Source organism: Lissotriton vulgaris, chromosome 7 (assembly GCF_964263255.1).
Source record: "Lissotriton vulgaris chromosome 7, aLisVul1.2, whole genome shotgun sequence".
NCBI classification, from domain to species: domain Eukaryota; kingdom Metazoa; phylum Chordata; class Amphibia; order Caudata; family Salamandridae; genus Lissotriton; species Lissotriton vulgaris.
The window spans coordinates 1,190,229,850-1,190,255,584 of NC_141695.1; the positions used below are offsets into that span (position 1 = coordinate 1,190,229,850).

The window sequence follows — 25,735 nt, forward strand, 5'->3', positions numbered from 1 at the left end:
CAACCAGGCCTCTAATTCCCAGACCGCATTCCCGTCGGCTCCGCCTGATCGGGAATCCAAGAGGCATGAGAATTATGGAAAGAAAATATTCTCCTCCCTTAGTTTGGGACTACGGTCTTCCAACACCGCATGCCTCTTGGGCCGTTACACCCACTCGCTGTGGGACACTGTTGCGGACGAGCTGCCACAATGCCCGGCGGAGGTCAAGGGTAAACTCGCCACGCCCTTGCGGAGGGTCGAGATGCGGCACGTTTCTCCATCCGGTGTGGGCTGGATACCACCGACTCACTGGGCAGAGCGATAGCAACGACAGTGGCGATTCGTCGCCATGCCTTGTTGAGGTCCGCCAACTTTTCAAAGGATGTCCAGAATACTCTCATGGACTTGCCGTTTGATGGCCGTCGCCTCTTTGGCGACAAGTCAGACCATGCGCTTGAGCACTTTAAGGACTCCAGGGCTACGGCCAAGTCCTTGGGCCTCTCGGCCCCGCGCCACCAAACGGGTGCCTTTCGCGGCCAAGCAAGGGGTGCCCCCACACGTGCTGCCAGCCACTCACCGCAGACTAACATCCAACGCGGTGGCGGCCGTAGAAATCGCTGTGGAGGCGATCGGGGACAAAGGCGAGGCCAGTGCACACCTTCCCCTGCAGCATCCGCCTCAAAACCCTCCTAGTCTGTGCTTTCAGGCCCATGTGACGCCAGTGGGGTGCAGGGTTCGCAATCACCACTCCCACTGGCGCACTGTCACATCGGACAGATGGGTCCTGCAAATCGTCCGAAGGGGCAACTCCCTCCCCTTCGAGACGACCCCTCAAGCCATGCCACCGCAATACCACCTCGTATCGGGGGGATCATCTGCGGCTTCTGCAGGAGGAAGTTATGGCACTCTTGGCCAAGGGGGCCTTCGAGCGCGTTCCTGGGCCAGAAGTAGGGTGTGGTTGCTACTCCCACTACTTTCTGGTACCCAAGAAGGGCAAAGGGGGCCTACGCCCTATCTTGGACCTACAGAACGTCAACGGCTTCCTCCGGAATGAGAAGTTCAAGATGCTGACACTGGCTCAGGTCTTGGCTGCCCTGGACCCAGGAGACTGGATGGTAGCGTTGGACTTGCAGAACGCTTATTTCCACATCCCCATCCTGCCGGCCCACCAGCGCTACCTGCGGTTCACGGTAGGCCACGAGCACTTTCAGTTTACCGTGCTCACCTTCGGCCTTACCAGCGCCCCACGTTTGTTCACGAAAGTGATGGCGGTGGTCGCTGTAGGAAGGTACATCCTGACTATGGTTGCCCCCAACTTTTTGCCCTGTGTTTTAGCTGGTTTTGGACATAGTCGACCTGGGACCCTGCCAATCAGGACCCCAGGCCTACTGCTCTCTCTTTAAAATGGATTCCATGTACCCTAGGTACATTTCCAATTGGTACTGGGCCACCCTATCAGACCCTGTAACTCAGGGCATGGGTGTACCCAGGGCTGCCAGGGGCTGCAGCATGTATTATGCCACCCCTGGCTGGCCTCCTAAATTTGACACAACTGGCTGCTTGACAGCTGGGGCAAAGTCGTGTAATCACCCTTTGCTGTAGATATAGTATACCTATATCTAACCCTAAAATGGACACACAGATTCCTATCAGTCACTCCTATGGCAGGCCTTGACAATCCTGAAGGCAGAGTGCTTGGAATCGTGTGAGATGGTGCTCTGGCATGAGCTGAGCCTGTCTGCAGCTTGCGGAATCAAGTCCTAATAGCTGTTCCATGATATCGCATACCATATACTCTTAATTGCATTATAATCCTCGCGGTTAAATGCTATCTTTGGTATTGCTTTATCAAAACATGTCGAGTAAGGTGTCATACGAATTGGAATACTAACCCCTCGCCAATTCTGGCGACGGGGTTAGCATTCCACCCTTCTAGAGGGACACGACATGTATGTAACTGTGAACCCCGGTTAAAGTTAAGCAAAGCCTCAGCTCCACAAAATGGATGCTGCCACCACAGACACGAGTCTGACCCCCTACAGCTGGGAGTCCTCCCAGTGAGGGGAGCCTGGACAAAGGGTTTCCTGTCAGGGGCGGTGCTAGCACCGTCCCAGACATGGTTTTGTGTATCCTGGGTAGGCAGGGCTTTTCAGGAAGGTGACTGCTGAGTGGCACCCCGGTGCTCACTACGCATAGGCCAGTCAGAACCAGTTCCAGGGGCACACCAGCCCCTGGCCTGGGGAAGTCCGGCAGGGGAGAGGGGTGTAACCACCCCCCTCCTGGTCCCACCCATAGGCAGGACCTAGTCACCGGGTCAGCCCCCTTTTTTAGTATAAAGATAGGAGCGGGCCCCCTGTTCAAATTAGATCATCTTTGGAATCAAGATACCACTTTCTTCGAAAGGACTTCACGATTTCTTCTTCAAGATTCTCCCTTGTGGCTAAGGAGTAGTCACCCTGCATCAAGCGGGCACCATCCTAAAGAACACTGCGGTCTGCTGCAAGTCCTTCATCACGAATCCGACGACCCAGCTCGACGAGACCCGGCTTCCCTGGCACCTCTGACCTCTACTCACCTCTACAGCCAAGCTGAGAACCGTGAGTGCGACGAGACCTCGAGGGACCGACGATCGCCAAGACTGCACGACATCTTTACTGCCAGCCCACCGTGTCCTCCACTGGTGAGTGCTTTGGGGTCCGAGAAGCCCCGACCCTGCGCAGCTCCAGCACCCAAGGTCAGCCTCCCTGCATCTCCACGATCTGCGTGGGGCCCTTCTGCTGTTTGCTGTGCACCGCGTTGTTTGGCTACTAGCCGGCTGGCTTGTGGCCTTCCGAACGACGCCCGACGACAACTCTTCTGCTGGTCTGGTTGCTCCAGGCTGGCCCTTGCTTCCTTTTTCAAGAGAGGCACCCCGGACCCTCCTGGTCCACTCCAGACGCCATTTTAGGTCCACCGCGTGGGCTTGAATTTGCCAAGGCTTTGTTGCCCAATCCTGGGTCCAGCGACGCCGACAGCTTCTATCTTCGTGGGACAGCTCGATCCTCCATCCTGGTCGCCGACAACGCCTCCTGGTCCGTGAGATCTTCGAGCTACAGCGTCACCCACTCACCTTGTCGAGGTGGCTACCATCCGGTGCCCTCCTGGTGCCCACTGACTACTGGCTAGTAGTCTCGAACTTGGTCCCCTCTGCTTTCAGGTGTCATCTATCTTCGAGATCCAGGCTTGGATCCAACTGAACTTTCTTCACTGGTCACCGGCCAGCATCTTTTCTTCCGGCTCCTGGTCCGTCTACGAGGATTCCCGACGTCTTTTCAGACCTATGCAGCTGCAGCCCCTGGGCTAGGTAACTTCGGCATTTCGGTGCCCCAGCATAGCCTCACTATCCAAGGGTCAGAATCTATCTTCGTTTTCTCCCTACCAGGTCGGGTTCGCCCGAGAACACTAACTTTCTATTTCCTAGCTACCATAGACTTTTGTCCGCATCTCGCGTGAGAGTGCACACACTGCACCCGAGTCCCCTAGGCCTCCTAGTCGTAATCTAACGATTCCCTAGTCAAGTCCTAGCGATTCCAAAAGCTATTAGTACTGTACTTACCTGCTAGGAATTTCACATTCCACTTTTAGAGTATATGGTTTTCCGTGCCCCTCGGGCATTTGTATATACTGTGCTAACTTAAGTATTTTTGTAAGAGTTTTTGTTTGTGCTTAGTACCCTGTCCTCATAAAGAGTACAGGGCTGTTGTGATCTTTAATAAATAACTGTTTATTTTCATAACACTTGTGTGGTGTCCTTTCACTGGGTATTCAAGGGGTATATGTGTGGTAAACAGCTGGCTTAACACGCCCTCTCGAGTCTTTAGCCTTAGACTGCTCGTATCCATGCTACTAGGATAGCTGGTCTATAAGGTTGACTTACAACCAATCATCAATAAGGGTTGCTGGACTGATACATAGTGGGCACTAGAATAGTGACCACTGCATATCAGGCCACCTTCTCACAGTCGCAGCTTATCTGCGCAGGTTAGGGGTTTCAGTCTTCCCCTACCTCGACGACTGGTTGTTGATGGCGGGCTCGTCGCAGTCCGTCGTCAGCCACCTCCAGACGACAGCAGACCTCCTGCACCAGCTGGGGTTCTCCATCAATGTGCCAAAGTCACACCTGTGCCCCTCTCAGAAGCTCCTTTTCATCGGAGCGGTTCTCGACTCAGCGCAGTTTTGGGTTGACCCAAACCCCCCGGAACAGCGGGTTCGGGATATTCAGGCTCTGATTCAGATTTTTCAGCTTTTATCCCGAGTCTCGGTCAGGTTGACGCTGCGGCTTCTGGGGCGATGGCTTCCTGCATCCTTCTGGTGCATCACGCCTGTTGGCGGATGCGGGCTCTGCAGTGGGACCTGAAGTTTCAGTGGGCCCAGCATCAGGGCAATCTGTCCGACCATGTCCTGATCTCGGAGGGCACTGTGAGACAGCTGCAGTGGTGTCTCACGGACCGCGATTGGGTCAGCGGCAGATCCCTCTCCCTTCCCCATCCGGAGCACGTAGTTGTGACGGACGCGTCCCTCCAGGGCTGGGGAGGCCACATTGGGAGAGGCGGAGATCAGAGGCCTCTGGTCTCCGGCGGAGTCCCGGCTCCATATCAACCTTTTGGAGCTGCGGGCGATTCGTCTAGCACTGAAGGCATTTCTCCCCTCTGTCCGGGGGAGTGTAGTGCAGGTGTTCACGGACAACACCACCGCCATGTGATACTGCAACAAACAGGGCGGGGTGGGGTCGTGGACCCTCTGCCAGGAGGCTCTGCGCCTCTGGCAGTGGCTGGAACATCAGGGTGTAACCCTGGTGGTTCAACACCTGGCAATTTCTCTGAACTCCAGGGCGGATGAACTCAGCCGCCGGTGCATGATGGATCACGAATGGCGTCTGAACTCGGACGTGGCGTAAGGCCTCTTTCAGCAGTGGGGAGAGCCTTGGTTAGATCTATTTGCCACCGAAGAGAACGCGCAATGTCATCAGTTCTGCGTGTTGGAATTTCCAAGGCGACACTCGCTCGGAGACGCTTTTCGTCGCGAGTGAAGTTGCGGTCTGTTGTACGCCTTTCCGCATATACCACTTCTGCCCAGAGTGCTGAAGAAGATCAAACTCGACCGGGCCCAAGTCATCCTTGTGGCCCCGGACTGGGCACGAAGGTACTGGTATACCGAGCTACTCAGTATGTCAGTCGATCCCCCGGTTCGTCTGCCTCTTCAGGAGGACCTTCTGTCGCAGCAACAGGGGACGGTCCTCCACCCGAAACTGTCCAGTCTCCACCTCCATGCTTTGAGATTGAGCGGCGACAGTTGAGGCCATTTGACATTCCTCCTGAAGTTTGTGATATCATTCTGGCAGCCAGGCGTCCCTCCACTAAGTCGGTATACGCCTGCTGGTGGAACAGATTTGTGGCATGGTGTGGATCCCCTCTCTGCCCCTCTTTCTGAGGTTCTTCTCTTCGTTCTTTCTCTTGCCCAGCAGGGCTCTGCTCTGGGCACTATCAAGGGCTACCTTTCTGCCCTTTCTGCCTTTCTGAGGCTGCCTGACCAACCATCTTTGTTCAAGTCCCCTATTGTAAATCGCTTTTTGAAAGGCATCACCCACACGTTTCCACCTGTTCCCTTAGTGATGCCTCAGTGGGACTTGAACCTGGTTCTTACTTATCTGATGTGCGCTCCCTTTGAGCCACTTCACAACTGTCCTATCCGCCTTCTTACTTTGAAGACTGCTTTCCTGGTTGCCATCACCTCTGCCAGGAGAGTGAGTGAGCTCCAGGATCTTTCCTCTAAACCTCCTTTCCTTTCTGTCCATCTGGACAAGGTTGTGTTGCGGACAAGACCCTCTTTCCTGCCCAAGGTTGTCACGGCCTTCCACATCGGGCAGTCCATCACCTTGCCCACCTTGTTTCCGCCTCTGCATCCCTCAAAGGAGGAACAGCGGATCCACCGTCTGGACCCAAAACGTGCGCACTCATTCTATTTGGATCGCACACGCCAGTTCCGGATGGATGACAACTCTTTGTTGGTTACGTGGGTGCTAAGAAGGGACGGGCGGACCATCTCTCGGTGGGTCGTCTTGTGTATCAAGGCTTGTTACTCCTTGGCAAGGAAGGAGCCTCCTGTTGGGCTGAGGGCCCATTCCACTCGGGCCACGGCGGCTACCACTGCCCTGGGTCGGGGGGGGTACCCTTGCAGGACATTTGTCAGGCAGCTACGTGGGCCTCGCTGCACACGTTTGCAAGACACTACTGCCTGGACAGCCAAGTCCGGAGAGATGGCTTCTTTGGCCGTTCCGTCCTCCAGGACTTTCTGGTGTGATAATTGGTTCGCAGACCCACCACTGGGGTTGGTATTGCTGGGGTATCTATTCTAAGGTAAGGAGTCTTATACTAACCTGTTTCTTTCAGATGAACAAGTTACTTACCTTCGGTAACGATATATCTGTAAGAAACAGTAGTTAGTATTAGATTACTTACTGCCCCACCAATCCTCCCTGTTCTGCGAACCAATATCTAGGGTTACGGTCATCCCCTTTCAGGGCCCTAGTTTCAATGGCACCAGTGTTGGTTTTTGACATGGCTCTGCGTTTTTGGCAAGGAAAAGCTGTGTCTAAGAACTGACGTCAGCACGCGGAGGCGGCGTCCAAGTACTCCTACGTCATCACGGCGCCAACGACGGACGCGGAGCGCGAGACGACGCCTACTGACGCGCAAGGGTACTGCTATGCAAAAATTTCCGGATCCAGTCTGACGCCTGGGGATATTCTAAGGTAAGGAATCTAATACGAACTACTGTTTCTTACAGATATATCGTTACCGAAGGTAAGTAACTTGTTCTTTAGGGAAGGAACACAGGTCCTGGGCACCAGATTGGCAGGAGCCAGGGCACACTCGAGTAAAAGCACATCAGCAATTCAGCAAAAAGTAGGGCCATACCATGCAAGGAAGATGGCACTTTCTCACAAACATGCAGCCAGGAAAGGCAGTGTCTGTGTGTAAAGGTAGAGGGCCTCTCAGGGTGGCACAATAAGTGCTGCAGCCTTTAAAGGGCTTCCCAAGACACCGTGCCCTGGGTACCTATGGTACCATTTACCAGGGGCTGATCTGTGGCTAGAGATGCCAATTGGGTTCGTTTTGTGGAAAGAACACAGGCCCTGGGAACCTGATTGACAGGGACCCTGGGTACATCAACTCAAAGTGCATCAGTAGCCTGGCAAAAAGAGAGGGAGTTACTGCGCCAGAAATCCACTTTCCTATATGGGGGCCCCAGGGGACGCTCTTCAGCCTCTTAGCCCTATGGTACCACTTAGTAGGGGGGCAGAAGTACCAATTGTGGACATGTTTTTAGGGAAAGAACAATGTAGGAAGGTACATCCTGACTATGGTTGCCCCCAACTTTTTGCCCTGTGTTTTAGCTGGTTTTTGACATAGTCGACCTGGGATCCTGCCAATCAGGACCCCAGACCTACTGCTCTCTCTTTAAAATGGATTCCATGTACCCTAGGTACATTTCCAATTGGTACTGGGCCACCTTATCAGACCCTGTAACTCAGGGCATAGGTGTACCCAGGGCTGCCAGGGGCTGCAGCATGTATTATGCCACCCCTGGCTGGCCTCCTAAATTTGACACAACTGGCTGCATGACAGCTGGGGCAATGTCGTGTAATCACCCTTTGCTGTAGGTGTAGTATACCTATACCTAACCCTAAAATGGACACACAGATTCCTATCAGTCACTCCTATGGCAGGCCTTGACAATCCTGAAGGCAGAGTGCTTGGAATCGTGTGAGATGGTGCTCTGGCATGAGCTGAGCCTGTCTGCAGCTTGCGGAACCAAGTCCTAATAGCTGTTCCATGATATCGCATACCATATACTCTTAAGTGCATTATAATCCTCGCGGTTAAATGCTATCTTTGGTATTGCTTTATCAAAACATGTCGAGTAAGGTGTCATACGAATTGGAATACTAACCCCTCGCCAATTCTGGCGACGGGGTTAGCATTCCACCCTTCTAGAGGGACACGACATGTATGTAACTGTGAACCCTGGTTAAAGTTAACTGAAGCCTCAGCTCCACAAAATGGATGCTGCCACCACAGACACGAGTCTGACCCCCTGCAGCTGGGAGTCCTCCCAGCGAGGGGAGCCTGGACAAAGGGTTTCCTGTCAGGGGCGGTGCTAGCACCGTCCCAGACATGGTTTTGAGTATCCTGGGTAGGCAGGGCTTTTCAGGAAGGTGACTGCTGAGTGGCACCCCGGTGCTCACTACGCATAGGCCTGTCAGAACCAGTTCCAGGGGCACACCAGCCCCTGGCCTGGGGAAAGTCCGGCATGGCAGAGGGGTGTAACCACCCCCCTCCTAGTCCCACCCATAGGCAGGACCTAGTCACCGGGTCAGCCCCTCTTTTTAGTATAAAGATAGGAGCGGGCCCCCTGTTCAAATTAGATCATCTTTGGAATCAAGATACCACTTTCTTCGAAAGGACTTCACGATTTCTTCTTCAAGATTCTCCCTTGTGGCTAAGGAGTAGTCACCCTGCATCAAGCGGGCACCATCCTAAAGAACACTGCGGTCTGCTGCAAGTCCTTCATCACGAATCCGACGACCCAGCTCGACGAGACCCGGCTTCCCTGGCACCTCTGACCTCTACTCACCTCTACAGCCAAGCTGAGAACCGTGAGTGCGACGAGACCTCGAGGGACCGACGATCGCCAAGACTGCACGACATCTTTACTGCAAGCCCACCGTGTCCTCCACTGGTGAGTGCTTTGGGGTCCGAGAAGCCCCGACCCTGCGCAGCTCCAGCACCCAAGGTCAGCCTCCCTGCATCTCCACGATCTGCGTGGGGCCCTTCTGCTGTTTGCTGTGCACCGCGTTGTTTGGCTACTAGCCGGCTGGCTTGTGGCCTTCTGAACGACGCCCAACGACTTCACGACTGCTGGTCTGGTTGCTCCAGACTGGCCCTTGCTTCCTTCTTGAAGAGAGGCACCCCGGACCCTCCTGGTCCACTCCAGACGCCATTTTAAGTCCACCGCGTGGGCTTGAATTTGCCAAGGCTTTGTTGCCCAATCCTGGGTCCAGCGACGCCGACAGCTTCTATCTTCGTGGGACAGCTCGATCCTCCATCCTGGTCGCCGACAACGCCTCCTGGTCCGTGAGATCTTCGAGCTCAAGCGTCACCCACTCACCTTGTCGAGGTGGCTACCATCCGGTGCCCTCCTGGTGCCCACTGACTACTGGCTAGTAGTCTCGAACTTGGTCCCCTCTGCTTTCAGGTGTCATCTATCTTCGAGATCCAGGCTTGGATCCAACTGAACTTTCTTCACTGGTCACCGGCCAGCATCTTTTCTTCCGGCTCCTGGTCCGTCTACGAGGATTCCCGACGTCTTTTCAGACCTATGCAGCTGCAGCCCCTGGGCTAGGTAACTTCGGCATTTCGGTGCCCCAGCATAGCCTCACTATCCAAGGGTCAGAATCTACTTTCGTTTTCTCCCTACCAGGTCGGGTTCGCCCGAGAACACTAACTTTCTAATTCCTAGCTACAATAGACTTTTGTCCGCATCTCGCGTGAGAGTGCACACACTGCACCCGAGTCCCCTAGGCCTCCTAGAAGTAATCTAACGATTCCCTAGTCAAGTCCTAGCGATTCCAAAAGCTATTAGTACTGTACTTACCTGCTAGGAATTTCACATTCCACTTTCAGAGTATATGGTTTTCCGTGCCCCTCGGGCATTTGTATATACTGTGCTAACTTAAGTATTTTCGTAAGAGTTTTGGTTTGTGCTTAGTACCCTGTCCTCATAAAGAGTACAGGGCTGTTGTGATCTTTAATAAATAACTGTTTATTTTCATAACACTTGTGTGGTGTCCTTTCACTTGGTGTTCAAGGGGTATATGTGTGGTAAACAGCTGGCTTAACACGCCCTCTCGAGTCTTTAGCCTTAGACTGCTCGTATCCATGCTACTAGGATAGCTGGTCTATAAGGTTGACTTACAACCAATCATCAATAAGGGTTGCTGGACTGATACATAGTGTTCACTAGAATAGTGAGCACTGCATATCAGGCCACCTTCTCACAAACAATGGTACTGGGAACCTGGACAGCAGGGACCCAGTACTCTACAGTCAAAGTTGCATCAAAAGCCAGGGCAAAAAGTGTGGGAAGTGGGTACTGTAACTGAACCCCTTTGTTCGAGGCATATGAACTGCAGATTACACACTGTGCATAGATCGCCACCTAGTGTTGGGCCCGGATGTATGAAGTTTGTTTTTGTCCTGAAAAGTTCTTTGGAAGTCAAGAGATAGGCGACTCCTCCTTTAGACCATATTGCGCATCGGCATCAGCTCCATCGTCAGATTGTTTTTTTCCGCCATCGGGCTCGAATGTGTTTCCTGCGCTCCGGTTTGGAACCGAATTTCCTTCGACGTGCAATCCTCACCCAGTTCGACTGTATTGTTTTGATCACGGTCCCCATCGACGCGACTCTTCACGACTTCAAAGTCTTCGATTCCGGTCGTCGACAAAGGCCTTCGGGCCTACCTGGGCCTTACTTTCTGGCTCATGGAAAGGACGCCATTCAAGAAGTGTCCTCAATGTGGGTCGAAGTTTCCCCACACCGATCTACATGAGGTGTGCAACCTTAGCCTCTCCCGGGGAGCACAAGGCCAAAGACTGTTCCACTTGTGCCTCCTTCTGCTCCAAGAAGACGATTCGGGACCGACGAGCTCGAAGAACCATAGCTCGCTTGTCAGCTTCGATGTGCCAGAACAGCTGTGGGCCGAAGAAAGCGCCAGCTCCTCTAATGCTGAAGACTCGGACGTCGAGGACATCACTCCAACTCAAAGGGTCCTAAGTACACACGTCGGCCCGACCCTTCCTTGACACCCTCTAAGAAGGCTTCGATCACACCCTCACATTCGGTCCCAGGTGCACACCGAGAGACTGCTTCCCACACCCTGCCTTCGGGCCCAGCAAAGAAGCCTACTAAGCCTTCAGGCGGCTCGGGCTCGAGTCAGCCTATTAATGGTGTCTATTTCATACCGAGAAAAACCAAAGGGGATGATGGACGGAGCGTTGACAATACAAACACTCACCCCCCCAGTCAACTCATCTGGGTTTAATCCATCACCGTTCTTTAGCTCACTCTGCCACCCCAGTTCAGACATGGCCATATGCAAATCAGTCTGACCCTGTGCCTCATGGGAACAGTCCAGCCCGAACTGCCAAGCCATGTCTTCCCTGGACCAGAATCAAGCTTCCCAGGACCTGTTTCTGGCAATACAGCCATCTTCAGCCGGGCTTGCTTGAATCCAGTGTCAAAGTGAGCAAGGGACTCACGTCTGAGAATACCCTGCCAACTTAGGCCGAACAAAGAAAAACCAAAGGGGATGATGGACGGAGCCTTGACAATACAAACACTCACCCCCAGTCAACTGATCTGGGTTTAATCCATCACCGTTCTTTAGCTCACTCCGCCACCCCAGTTCAGACATGGCCATATGCAAATCAGTCTGACCCTGTGCCTCATGGGAACAGTCCAGCCCGAACCATGTCTTCCCTGGACCGGAATCAAGCTTCCCAGGACCGGTTTCTGGCATTACAGCCGTCTTCAGCCGGGCTTGCTCATACAGACACCGAAAAAGAAGCTGTCTTCCTCATCCACCCCGACCGCTGCTTCAACACCCAAGCACTCGGCGCCGAAGACTGGCACCGGCTCATCGATGTCAAAACCGCACTCTGAGCAGAGTAAAAAAATTGCCTAAAGGTCCCGACTCCCATGCTTTGGTGCAACAAAAAAAAACCCGGAACCGAAAAAACAAGTTTCGGTTAAGGACAAGAAGCGCCTGCACCACCTCCTCCTCCAAAGAAGAGAGACATAGCAACCTCTCCATTAAGGGTCCTTTCCCCACCACCTCCCCATACTCTTCTTCCTCCTCCACCACATCATTCTCCTACACCATCCCCTAATCCAGATGATGATGTAGATACAGACTCTGACACAGGTGGGGGCGCACATGACCTAGTAGGGACTAATAGTCCCCCTCAGTCTCCAAATCCATGAGATAATTATAAATTATACCACCCCTGGTGTGCCTTAAGATCTAATCCCTCCAGGCCTCCCCTCGCGAGGACACTATAGCTTTTAACCTACTAGTCCATAGGGCTGCCCAATACCATGGGGTCGACTTGCACACACACTGTGGAGGAAGATTTCTTATTGGACACTTGACACTACACAAAGGTCCACTTCCATTTTGCCAATGCTTAAGGGGGTCATTTAGCATGCAACAGAGGTATTTAAAGATCCTGTCAGGGCTCGAGTCCTCAACCCCCGCCTTGAGGAAAAAATACAAAGCTGCCCCGACAGATCCAGTTTACATTAGAGGCCCAGCACCGCTAGATTCCTTGGTAGTTTCTAACGCACGTAAACGTGCTAATTCACAAACATCAGGTGAGGCCTAACCACTAGATAAGGGATCTAAACTCCTTTACACCTCCGGCAAATGAACAGCGTCACAGGCAGCTAACATATGTCGCATTGCCAATACTCAACCGCTATTGGCAAGATATGACCGGGCACATTATGATGAACTGGAACCCATAATGCTGCATCTACCAGATAAATAACAAAAATAAGGCCAATGAACTCCTACAGGATGGTCAAAATATCACCAATACTTCCATTCGTTGTGCCCTAGATGCTGCAGATACTGCCTCAAGGGCAATTAACACCAGTGTCCTTTTGCGTATGCATGCCTGGCTACGTATTTCAGGTTTCAAACCTGAAGTACAAAATTCCATCCTCAATCAGCCATTTGATGAGTAACACCTATTTGGCCCCAATGTCGATGTATCTTTAGAGAAAATGATTAAAGACACAGACACAGCTAAATCTATGGGAGCCTTGCAATGGCAAGCTCCCAGACGTTCTTTTCGTCGCTCATCATAGAGGCAACACAAGAGGCTAATCCTCGGATAGTCCTTCCACTTCCTATAAGACCCCTAGCCAATCCACATTCACTAAAGGCTACCAAAGAGGGTGTTACAGGGGTAACCACATTAAAGGCTGAAGAAAAACCAACAACTCCCGCTCTGCCTCCACCCCTACCCAATGACATTCCTCCACTCCCCAAGACCCCCCCCCCCCATTCCACTCCTGGGGGGAAGACTACAATTCCTTCCTGTCTGGACCAAGACTACAATTCCTTCCTGCCTGGACCAACATCACATCAGACAGGTGGGTGCGACAAATTATTCAGTCAGGTTACTGTCTAGAACTAACATCTACCCCCCAAAACATACCGCAAAACAGTGTCCAATGCCACATGAGCATCTATCACTGCTAAAGCAAGAAGTAATATCTCTACTAGAAAAGGGTGCAATAGAACCTGTTCCTCTGCACCAACAAAACAAGGGAGTCTACTCCCTATAGTTTCTTATCCCAAAGAAGGACGGCTCTCTAAGGCCTATTCTAGACCTCAGACCTCTAAACATCTACATACAGTCAGACCATTTGCACATGGTCACACCCCAACAAATCCTTCCTCTTCTGTTACAAAACTACTTCCTTGCTACTCTGGATCTCAAGGACGCATACTTCCACATTCACAAAGCTCACAGGCAGTATTTCAGATTTGTAATAAACGGGCAGCACTATCAATTCAAAGTACTCCCATTCAGAGTCACAACAGCACCAAGATTATTCACCAAGTGCCTAGCCGTAGTGGCAGCACATTTACGAAGACCGCACATCCACTTCTTCCCATACCTGGACGACTGGCTCATAAAAGCCAGCTCCTACAACCATTTTGTAGAACACTCATGCCACTATCCAACTGCTTCACAACTTGTGATACACAATAAACCACACCAAGTCCCATCTGCAGCCATCCAAAGTACAACAATACCTCTGTGCCACAATAAACACCTCAACAGCGCTAGCTTATCCCACGCCAGTAAGGATAGCCAGCATGCAAGCTCTTCTCACAAAGTTTCAGCTAAAACACTCCCTTCCAGCACGAGTGTTCATGCAGCTCATAGGGATGATGGCCTCTTGCATTTTCATAGTGCCCCAGACAAGACTTCAAATGCGTCCTCTCCAAGAGTGCTTAGCACGCCAATGGAACCAGGCTCAAGGTCAATTAATAGACCTAGTGTTGGTGGACAGTCTGACTCCTTGCTCTCTGCAGTGTTGGAACACCAAAAACCTTCCCAAAGGGCGACCGTTCCTAGAGCCAGTTCCTCAGATAGTCGTGACAGCGGACGCATCGCTCTCCGGCTGGGGAGCCCACCTACTGCAACACACCATGCAAGGCTGGTGGACACCACAACAAAAGTTACTACATATAAATCATTTGGAGTTACTAGCCTTATTCCTAGCACTGAAAGCTTTCCAAAAGCAAATATCAAACAAAGCTGTGTTAGTCCGCACTGACAACATGACAGCCATGTATTACATACAGAAACAGGGCGGAACACACTCCCTGCAACTCTCTCAGCTAGCACAGAACATATGGTGGTGGGCGATACCTCAAAACATATTCCTCTTAGCCCAGCATGTTCCAGTAGTACAAAATACCATAGCAGATCTGTTAAGTCGTCAGATACAACATATCCACGAGTGGGAACTTCATCCGCAAGTTCTTCAACCATTCTTTCAGATGTGGGAACAACCTCAGGTAGACCTCTTTGCCACTCATGAAAACGCTGAATGCCCAAGCTTCGCCGCCAGATATCCACAACCACTGTCCAAAGGCAATGCGATATGGATGAACTGGTCAGGCAAATTTGCATATTCTTTTCCGCCACTAGTAGTCCGCAAACTACAGCAGCCTTCTCTAACCCTCATCGTAGTTGCTTCAACGTGGGCCAGACAGACGTGGTACACCACACTGCTACAACGGTCTGTAGTGCCGCACCAAAAGCTATACCGATCTCCACGCCTTTTATCCCAGAACCGTGGAGAGATCAGACACCCGGACCCAGCTCAGCTTAACCTTGCGATCTGGCTCCTGAAATCCTAGAATTCGGATATCTTAACTTTCCTCCTGACTGTATGAACATCATAAAAAAGGCTAGACGTCCAACCACTAGAGCATGCTATGCAGCCAAGTGGAAACGCTTTGTAATATATTGTCACAACAACAATATTAATCCTCTAGACGTGTCTATTCAACACATCATAGCATACTATTACATCTTCAAAAATGTAACTTAGCCTACACGTCTATTAGACTGCATCTTGCTGCCATAGCAGCATATCTACAGAACAGACAGCATCTATCTCTGTTCAGAGTGCCTGCTATTAAAGCTTTCATAGAAGGCCTCAAGCAAATAATTCTTCCCAGGGTACCACCTTCATCAGGGTTGAATCTAAACATTGTTCTCACATGGCTAATGTGACCTCCCTTCGAACCTTTACATAAATGTGAACTACAATTTTTAACAAGGAAGGTTGTGTTCCTAGTAGCTATTACTTCACTACGGAGAGTTAGTGAACTACAAGCACTAACCATTCAAGAGCCTTTCTAGCAAATGCATCACAATAAGGTCATTCTCCGTACCAATCCAAAATTCCTTCCCAAAGTCATCTCTCCCTTCCACCTCAATCAATCTGTGGAACTCCCTGTGTTCTTTTCGTAGCCACAAACCGTTGCAGAAAGAGCTCTTCATACCCTAGATGTCAAAAGAGCATTGTTATTCTACATTGAGAGAACACAACCCTTTCGTAAGACCAAACAACTTTTTGTGTCTTTCTCGCCACCACACAAGGGCAACCCTATATCAAAATCTGACTTAGCTAGGTGGATTGTTAAATGCATTCAAATTTGCTATCACAAAGCTAAACATACGTTATCTGTTCCTCCTAAAGCCCATTCTACAAGGAAAATGGGGGCTTCAATGGCATTTTCAGGGAACATTCCCTTAGATGACATCTGCAAAGCAGCTACATGGTCTACACCGCACACATTCACAAAACACTATTGTGTAGATGTGCAAACTAAACAACAAGCTAATGTGGGCCAGGCTGTTCTCAAAACACTATTTCAAACTGCTGCAACGGATAGGGGTGGTCGCCGCTAAGAGTGGGTAGTGCTATACAATCTATGCACAGTGTGTAATCTGCAGCTCATATGCCTCGAACGGAAAATGCTACTTACTAGTATGCATCTGTTCTTGGCATGTAGAGCTGCAGAGTTACACACGCCCACCCGCCTCCCCAGCTACCCTGATCTGTTCCAGTATTATCTTAATTACATATAGCTTACATGGACATCCTTCCGTTTTTTGCAAAGCTCCATCATTTCCCTAATGGCTGAAAACAATCTGAGGATGGAGCCGATGCCCATGCGCAATGTGGTCCAAAGGAGGACTCCCCTATCTCGTGACTTCCAAAGAACTTATCAGGACAAAAACAAACTGCAAACATGCAGGCCCAAAAGTAGGTGGCGATCTATGCACAGTGTGTAACTCTACAGCTCTACATGCCAAGAACAGATGCATACTGGTATGTAGCATTTTCCTTCTCACACTAGGTATAATCAGGTCTGTCACTGGCACCATCACACCATCTTCCCCAGTTCGTAGCTCACTGCTCTTTAGCTTCTTGTGTACTGCAGTCCTTGTTCTAGTCTTTTGATGGTAGAGGAAACTGCCCTGGTGCCTGTAGTCCCAACAGCATAAGCTTACAAACAGAAGTGCCTGCATGGCTTTGAAAAACTTCTCTGTCCTCCATCTTTTTCTTTGTTGTGGGCTTTTTTTTCCGTGTTTTTTTTTCATATGACTTTATTTTTCTTTCATTCAGCTCAACAGTCATCCATACATACTGTAGGGTTCTGGCTTCTGGTTTCCGGAGACTCAAAAGAACACCCAAAGGAACCCCCTCCCCATTCAGAGAGAATATAATCCATGCTTGTACACCTTTTGTTGTTTCCCTCTCTGAAATGTGTACCTGGTGGTTCAGTCCCTTGTTCCCTTTTGTCTAGTACAGGATTTACCTGCCCGGATTGAAATGCAGCTTTCCCATTTCATGTGTGGCCGTCTCCCATGGTAATGGCAGCAGGTGAATGACTCAGTCTGAGGTCTATAGAAAGACCCCTTCACCAGTCAGAACTGATCAGATTGTTGATTCTGGTTCAGAAGTCCACAAAATCTGGTAAACGACAACCATATGCTAGGACTAAAGAAGCACACCTACCTTGAATGCTGCAAACCTTGTGGCTGGCACTTGCATCTTGCTTGGACCGCCAGAAGAGTTTTAATATTGAATCCCTCTACCACTATTTTTACTTATTATCTTGGCACTAAGGAGATCTGCACTACAGTGCAGGAGAGAAGACACTGGGCATGGGGTAGAATGAATGCTCGTTTGCGCTTCAGTCTAGGAAAGCCTGAGATTGTCTCCTTTCTGCTTTGACTTCTGGAGAGGAGAAAGACTTGCTTGCCTGTTAATGGGAGGAAGCAGAAATAAATTCATGTCCAGGATGACAGGCTGGTGTCCTAACAACCTAAAGGACCTGCATGAGGACTTCTCTATAATTGAGCCTTCCCAGGACCCACTTGAAGCAACAAAACCCTCGAAGTCCTAAAGCTGTTACAGCACCCTACGATTCAAGGGTGAGCTGGCATAGTCCTGACCAATCCGTTGCTTGGTCAACCCTCAGCTGGCACACTTGAGTTTACAAGGAGACATTTGTCCTCCTATCTTTGCTGTTCAATTCGGTTCCAGTGGCTGTAGAACTGCTTCCTGATTCCAAACCAGTTTGAATCCTCGGTTTAGCCTTCACAGCTCAAGGGAGATCGCCAGTTGAATTTGCAGTCACTATCTATAAGGGACCAATTTCCCATTAGGACTGGTGTTCGTGACTACAGTGGTTCCTCATCCACTGAAAGATACTGATATGGACTGTTCGATCCCAAGATAAAGGAGAAGGCACCCTTGTGGCTCAATTGTGGGAGCTTGCCCACTGTATTAATCCATACCTTGTACCGTTTTGGGGGTTTGGGGGTGGGGGTTGTTGTAATAACTCTGAGTTGCTTCTTGGCTCCAGAACATGCTTTTGTTATTTTGTGTTAATTATTTTCCTTTCTAAAGTATAGCCCTGATTGAATATCTGTTTTTTTAGAATATTGTACCGACTTTCTCATACTCATACCCATACCTCCTGTCTTGTGAGATTGGACTGATATTGAGAGTTAGTAGCGCCAACGGAACAGTGGTATCCAGGGCCCCAAGACAAGGCTCCATACCCACAAAGGTGTTTCTCAAATGCAGTAGACACCCTGAGGTAGGAGTTTACAAAGGATCTAGAGTTAGAGGTAGGATAGGTAATGTTACCTTGACTATGCGGTTTGATTGTGGCCTAAAGTGTTGGTGAATTTTAAATGTCTTTTTATTTGTGCATGGATGTCTGGCAAGTAAAATTATGTGGTCTCCTTTTCAGCTGATGCAAGGTGATCCTCCTAAGCTAGATTTCCGAAATGATCTCCTCACTTGCCTACCAGGATCGGGAGCCTTTGGAGCCCTTCCTCCTGGACATGAACTTGCACGGCCAGCCACGCATTTCACTGCAACAGGTTATTCCACATTTTAATGGTGTTGTCTAAGGACGTTAATTCTATATTTTCTAGACTTCTGACTGATTTACCCATTCTTTCAATAGGTGCTGTTCACCCAGCTGGTGCCCACTTTGGACCACCTTCAGCTCCTCATGGATCTTTCCTGAATCCTTCTACACACATTGGTAAGCTGCAGTCTGGAGGTCTGTTGGTCTTTATCAAGTTTTTCTTGTCATTTTTGCGATATCGCCTGTCTAGCAAGTGAAGGAGGACTACCATATTTCCTGTCAGTCTTTTCTCTTTGCTTCATGTAGTGAATGATAGACCACTTAGGTTCGAGGCATGTGAGCTGTAGATCACATGGTTTGCGTACTCCTGCCATCTAGTGTTTGGTTCCAATGTTTGCAATTTGTTTTTCTACAAAAAAAAACTTTCCAGTCACGAAGTAAGGTGACTCTTTTAGTTGATAGTGCACATGGGCATCAACTCCATTGTTACATTGTTTTTTTCCACAATCCGGTTTGAACATGTATTGCTGCGCTCAGTTTTTTAACTGTTCTTCGGGTTCCACTCGGTGCGTATTCCACTATACCCACGTCAGTATTGTTTCAAATGTGTTCCCACTTCTCCGCATATCGTATCAGACCAGGAAAACCTCCATTTCGATGGGAAATTCTTTGGGAAGGCTGTCCGACTTAAGAGTCTGTCCACCTGTAAGAAAAGGGGGGTTTCCCAAATCTCCAAGGGGGTAGCATGGCATCAAGCGGGCAGGCCAAACTTCGAGGACATGTGAAGCATTCACGCAGTATCCACAGACGACACACCAATCACACTACAAAAGAGTCACGACTCCACTTTTGGTTGGAAAAGAATAAGTTTAGTGATATCTCCAACCTGCAAGGTAATAAGGAATAATACACTGGTAATCACAACAAGGCGCCAACTGTCGCCAGAGCCAAATACATCACGGGGAATTATTTACATGGGACAAAAAGGGTTGAGTCCATAGTCCATAACTGAAATAAAGAAGATTGTGATTAAGTTATCAGGAGACCTGGGGCCAATCTGGCGTGGCCAACTCAGGCTCTCTTCCTCAGGGGGTGGCTGTAATTTCAAAATCCCACATTAGCACACATACATCTTATGCGTTATAACGCCAATCCCCACCCCTGTAAGGGAAGAACAGAGCATCACAGCACATACTAGACAGGAGCACCTGTAAGAAATCAGTACGGCAGGCTCATTAACAATGGGCATAAACAGGGGCCTGGAATAACTCGTCAGGCCAGCTTAGGGGCACCCCTGCAGTAAAAGGGAACATCCAGGTTTACTCCACCCTCCACCTACGGGTATAAAACAACTGGTAGGAAGGCACCTGGCATTTAATAACATCTGAGGTATACACCTTGGGCATCAAAGGTAACCTGGGAACATGGCTTTGCAGCCCCCAACCGGCAACATAAACTTTAGGAAGTGCATTGGCATCAACTCTTCCCGGGTCGCCTTAGGGGAACAATAACCCATGGGGCATAGAACCTTAGGCCTACGAACCTCAACATAGGGCAAACCCTTCTCGAAGCCTAAACATCTAGATGGGATGTCCAGCTTAACCTCCAGGAGCAGGAGCACCTGTACAGGGTCTTCACGACCTGTCTGGGACCTTAGGCATCACAGGTAACAGGCAACCAATAGTCATCACTGCCAGTTCGCTCTCCAGGCGGCTGCCCTCTCCAGGGACCACCTATACAGGTCGATATGGATGCCCCTAAAACCTTGTGCCCTATCACGAGGGCTCTTAAGTTTACCAGTCATGGGAGGGGGCGTGCACCGACCCTGTGCCCCGTTGCCCTTTCCACCCTCCACATTGGCCCCACTCACCAGCTGCTCCGGCTGTTTTGGCAGGTTTCTCCTTGGAGGCGGGGGCAGGCAGCTTCTCAATCCTGCGCAGGGCACTCGGGGCCCGCCAGACCTCACTCAGGCCTGTGCTGCCCAACCGGGGCTCCCTATCCACTGCGGGGGCCCCGCGAAGCACCTCCAGCTGGCTTCAGGCCTCCCTCTGGGACCCGGGGCTCCAAGATCGGCTGCAGGGCTCGCCTCCCAACGGGAGCCCTGCGGATGTCGGGCAGCTCTCTCGGGGCCTCCGTATCTCGAGGCCCTTCCTCACCGGCTCTCCAGCGGCGACCTCGGTGGCTTCACCCGGATTCCCTCTTCCTCACGGGAACCCGGGGCTTTTCGGGCCTCTCCCTGCTCCTGAGCTGGGCGGAGGACTCACCGGCAGTGTGGACACCCGCTCCGGCTGGCCTCCTTCGACGGCCTCTCTCCCAGCTTTGTTTGGGGAGGCGGGGCTGGCACCGACAGTGTGCCCCGGCCCCGCCTATCCTCCCGGCCTCACACTCAGGGCACAGACCGGCAGGGTAGGCTCCTGCTCCGGTCACTCTCAATCGGGGCTTCCCCCCGCGATCACGGGGCCCCGCAACGACTCTTCACCCGGGTTCCCCCTCCTACCTCACGGGGACCCGGGGCTTCGACTCCACTCCCGGCCTTCCCAGCCGACAACCAATCCGTGCGTGGCGTTGGCGGGGGGCGGGCCGATGTCGCGGCCTGGCACCCCCGTCACATGACACGGGCCGGGTCAGCTTCAGGGCCTAGCGCGGCCCTCTCTCTACTTCGGTGGCCCCCTCCCGGCATCGGGGGCTGCCGCAACGTTGCACACCCCAGCAGGGGGGTCTCCTCAAGGCAGCGCCGGGCCTCGGCGGTGATTTTTGGCGCTGCCACACAGCGCGAGGACAGGACAAGGGGTAGGCTCCCTTTCTTGTTATAAAGTCCCGTCACAGTCTCCTCAGCACCCGGGCTGCGACGGTGATCTCCGGCTGTGATAAAGGGGTAGGCTCCCTTCTTAATTAATTAATTATATGGCAGACAGCGCGCTGACACGAGGGTAGGCTCCTCCAGCGTGATTCTCCTCAGGAGAAGGGCGCTATTCACAGCGCACTGTTCCTCCCTCTGCCCACACCACTTCCAGGGCCAGCAGCATTCCGGGGGCCACACCAGCCCTAGCGCTTCTCTCCCCACAGCGCTTGGTAGGCAGTCCAGGGGCAGATTAGGAGACACAGTTCCTTGAGGGCACAATCCTCCCTGGGCAGCTCCTCCCCGTCCAGCGCTTCCACAGGGGCCACAACTTCCCTGGGGGCATCAACCTCCCCAGATTAGCGCTTGCCAGGCAGTACCTCATAAGGGGCAACAGTTCCTCCAAGCAGCTCCTCACGGCCCAGCGCTTCCACAGGGGCACAGCTTCACCAGAGGGAGTAGACAGTCCTATTTCTCACCTCCTGGGCGCTTCTTCATCGCAACGCTGGCGTAATTCCCGGTTCCCACAGTGTCAGGGACCTGGGTAGGGGCCCTCCCTTGTCAGGGGCCCATGGGGACAGCAGAGGGGGGGGGTTATAGGGGTGCAGGGCCCAGCTCACAGGTCCATGTGGCGGTAGCACCTCACAGCAGGTCCCCTCTCTTCTTTGTCCCAGCGCTGACTGACTTTCTGGTGGCACTTCTCCCTATTTATACCCTCCTCCCTCACAGAGCCAGCACCTTCCGGAATGTTGGGGTCAACTGGTTCACACTGGCTCAAGGGGAGGGGGTGAGCACCCTGGGTGCCAGGCTTTCCCTCCAAAAGCTAGGGGTAGCTGGGTAATATTATCTAGACCGCTGACCTATGGCAGTCCAGTGGCAAAACCCATGGCCATGGCATCCATTTTAAATACAATACATTTCAGTCCGGTGCAGTTCTAAAATGGGGAAATTTACAAGTGCTCACATTATTACATGTAATTAAATTTTCTACAAGGTGTCTCACACCACTCATGGCCTATACAGGTTTAATCCCATGGGGGAGACGTCCTAGATAAGGGGGTCAAAAGCGAAAAATTTTGGGGGGAAAGGCCAAGTCCAACACCACCTCACAGTCGATTGAGCGGACTCCATTCAAATTCTGTCCTCTGTGTCACGCGAAGTATCCGCGCACCGACTCAGACAAAGAGTGCAACTTGTGCTTTTCTCCGAAGCACAGCGAACAGGACTGCGACGCGTGCAGCTCTTTCGATCGAAGAAAACGCTCCTCGATCATTGAGCTAGACGTCGCGAAATGCAGATTCAAAACATCGAATACACGCCAGACATCTTTGAGAAAAGATCAGAGCACAAATTCAAAACATAAGAGGCCGAAGAGGAACATGAAGTACTTGCATCAATTCCGGACTCGAACTCCAAGATGGAAGAAGGCTTGCTACAAGGTCAACATCCCGTGTGTACCGTACACCCCTTACCCCAAAATCCATATCAGCACAAGGCTTTGGTTTCACTACTGCCTTCAGGCCAAGGTCGGCACAGAGAAGATGTTCGGCACAGAAACACGTCACTAAGCCTCCCGGCTCTGGGTAGAGTCAGCCAAAGTCTGACACAGAACCAAAACCGTCAAGCTCAAAGTTCAAATAAGCTTCGGGAAATGAAACGATTGAAACCGAAATCAAAGTTCACTTCGGACCTGAAATAGTCTGTGCTGGAGGTCACTCCATCCTGGCACTGAAGTCTTCTTTGCTGAAGTCTAAAAATGTTTCTCCAATGCTGCAGAATCAGATTTTCGACGTCCCACCACCAAAATGGGACCCAAAAAAAGGAACTCTATACAAATACACAAACAGGACATGTCCTTACTAAATTGCCTCTGAAGCGCAAACCTGAATCGGAGGACACATTTTATTGTATTCCTTTGAGGAGGAAGAATGTAGATACTAACTCCTCCCCTCCTCCACCACATTCCCCTACAACATCTTCCCCACTATTAAAGCATTTGCTCATTACATCAACTAACTCTTCACCTGATGATGATGGAGCTGGAGGGGACATTATTTTAACAATGGATTCCTGGAAGGATTACAACACTGATTCGCCCACAGATATCAACCCAGATCTTTATCCTGCATAGCCATCCCCTCCCTACGACAATGTGGGATATCTAGAATTACTTGCTAGAGCTGCAGAATATCATGGAGTACAGTTACACAAGGAATCTCTAGAGGAAGATTTCTAATGTGAAACACTCAGTAACACACAAGGGCTAGCCAGAGTCTACCAATGCTCAAAGGCATGATGAGACATGCCGATTATATTTTTAAAGACCTAGTTCGTGCTTGTATTCTCACCCCCAGAATAGACACAAAATATAAGCCTGCTCCCTCAGATCCAGCTTTTATTAAAGGGCAGTTACCTTTAGACTCTTTGGTTGTTTCTAATGCCCGTAAACTGGTTAATTTACAAACTGCAGGGGATGTCGTCGTCAGCCCCCCAAGACAGAGTCAGAACTGTTAGACACCTCTGGTAAAACAGTTGCCGCCCAAGCAGCAAATCATTGGGGCATTGCCAACAACCATGCCTTACTAGCCAGGTATGATAGGGTGTAGTAGGATGAAATGGAGGAACTTCTCCAATATCTTCCAGATTAGCATAAAGCAAAAGCTCAGGATTTAGTGCAGGAAGAGAAGCTCATCTCCAATTCATCAATTACATGTGCTTTAGCTGCAGCTAGAGAGATTAACCCAATGTTGTTAAGGAGGTGTGCATGGTTAAGGATTTCTGGTTTCAAACCTGAAGTCCCACAGTCTATTTTAAATACTCCCATTTGGCAAGGAGCATCTCTTCGGGCCCGGAGTGAATACGTTATTGGAAAAAATTAATAAAGATTCAGAAGTAGCCATGTCTATGGGAGGTCTACAGTCCCCTTCTAATCTGTTTCCTTTTGTCGCACCTTCTATCGTGGAGGGTCAAAAACCCGCCTCATACAGAGGGAACAATCAATCTTCCTCTACAAGACACTTCTTTAGAGGAGGATATAAAGGTAACACAACAAAGGTCGAGACAAAGGATCCACACCATGTAATTCCCCCTTCCCTAACAAGCAGTGACTTGCTTACACTTCCCCTGGATCATTAACCACCTGTTGGGGGAAGTCTTCTACAATTTCTCCCCATTTGGCAATCTATCACCACAGACAAATGGGTGTTCAGAATTATCCAACATGATTATTGCCTGGAGCTTTTTCAAGCATACCACCATGTTCACACAAAATGTCACCAGAACATTTACATCTACTTTAGCAAGAAGTCCACTCTCTCCTCAGGAGCCATAGAACCTGTGCTGTTACAACATCAGGGGACAGGCGTGTACTCCTGTACATTCTCATGTTCAAAAAGGACAGCTCATAACACTATAACACAGTGGTTCCCAAACTTTTTCGGCCTGTGGCTCCCTTGACCTAATTGGCAGTTGGCCGTGGCTCCCCATCATGTCACTTTTTTTTTTTTTTTTTACCGGTGGTAGGATGCATGCCTGACCTCGGTAATACTTCCAATTTTCTCCCTGAAATTAAGTGGGATGAAGCCGATGAAGGTTGTTCGAGGCATGTGGGCTGCTAAATTCATATCTTAGCATTAGATCACCACCTAGTGTTGGGTCCGGATGATCGCACATTGTTGTCCTGGAAGAGTCTTCGAAGTATCCTGAGATGGGTGGCTCCTCCCCTGGACTACAGTGCGCATGGGCATCGGCTCCATCCCCAGATTGTTTTTTTCCGCCATTGGGTTCGGATGCGGTCTCGACGTCTCTCCGTCGGAACCGAAAAAACATCATTTCTAAAGGCCAAAAGGCTTTGGGTTCTTTACGTCGGTATTGTTTGCGTACGGTCTCGAGTTCTTCCGTCTCTCGGAGCCGGAATCAGCGGAGTTTTTACCACTCTTCGGACATCGAGGCCTTCTCATCGCGACTCGACACCAAGTTCCCAACATGGAGCGGAGTCCGTTTAAGCTGTGTCCGCTCTGTGGGTCCAAATACCCACATATAGACGTGCACCCGGTCTGTAATAAATGCCTTTCGCCAGACCATGACGAAGGAAGTTGCAGGGCCTGTGCGAGTTTCAGGTCGAAGAAGACTCTCACGATTCGGCGCGCGGTGCGCCTGGTGGCCAAGCAGACGGCCCCGGATCCAGAAAACATCTTCGACGACCAAGAAGAGGAGGACCAGAGCCATCATCTTCAAATCTCCCCGCCCGAGACGGAGGTCGAGGCTGATCCGGAATATGACGACGACGGGGTCGTGGATCAAGGCCTTGAATACGTCGACGAGGTAG

The 25,735-nt window shown here is 50.8% G+C and overlaps 1 protein-coding gene across 2 annotated transcripts in view; it reads left to right on the forward strand.

Annotated features, from left to right (window-relative positions):
- Positions 1-25,735, forward strand: part of FBRS (fibrosin) — a 457,478-nt gene that overhangs the window by 334,147 nt on the left and 97,596 nt on the right. For both annotated transcript variants that reach the window (XM_086931672.1, XM_086931671.1), the window contains exons 15-16: positions 18,447-18,579; positions 18,666-18,746. In XM_086931672.1, coding sequence (XP_086787798.1) covers positions 18,447-18,579; positions 18,666-18,746 — 214 coding nt within the window. The remainder of the gene's footprint in view (positions 1-18,446; positions 18,580-18,665; positions 18,747-25,735) is intronic.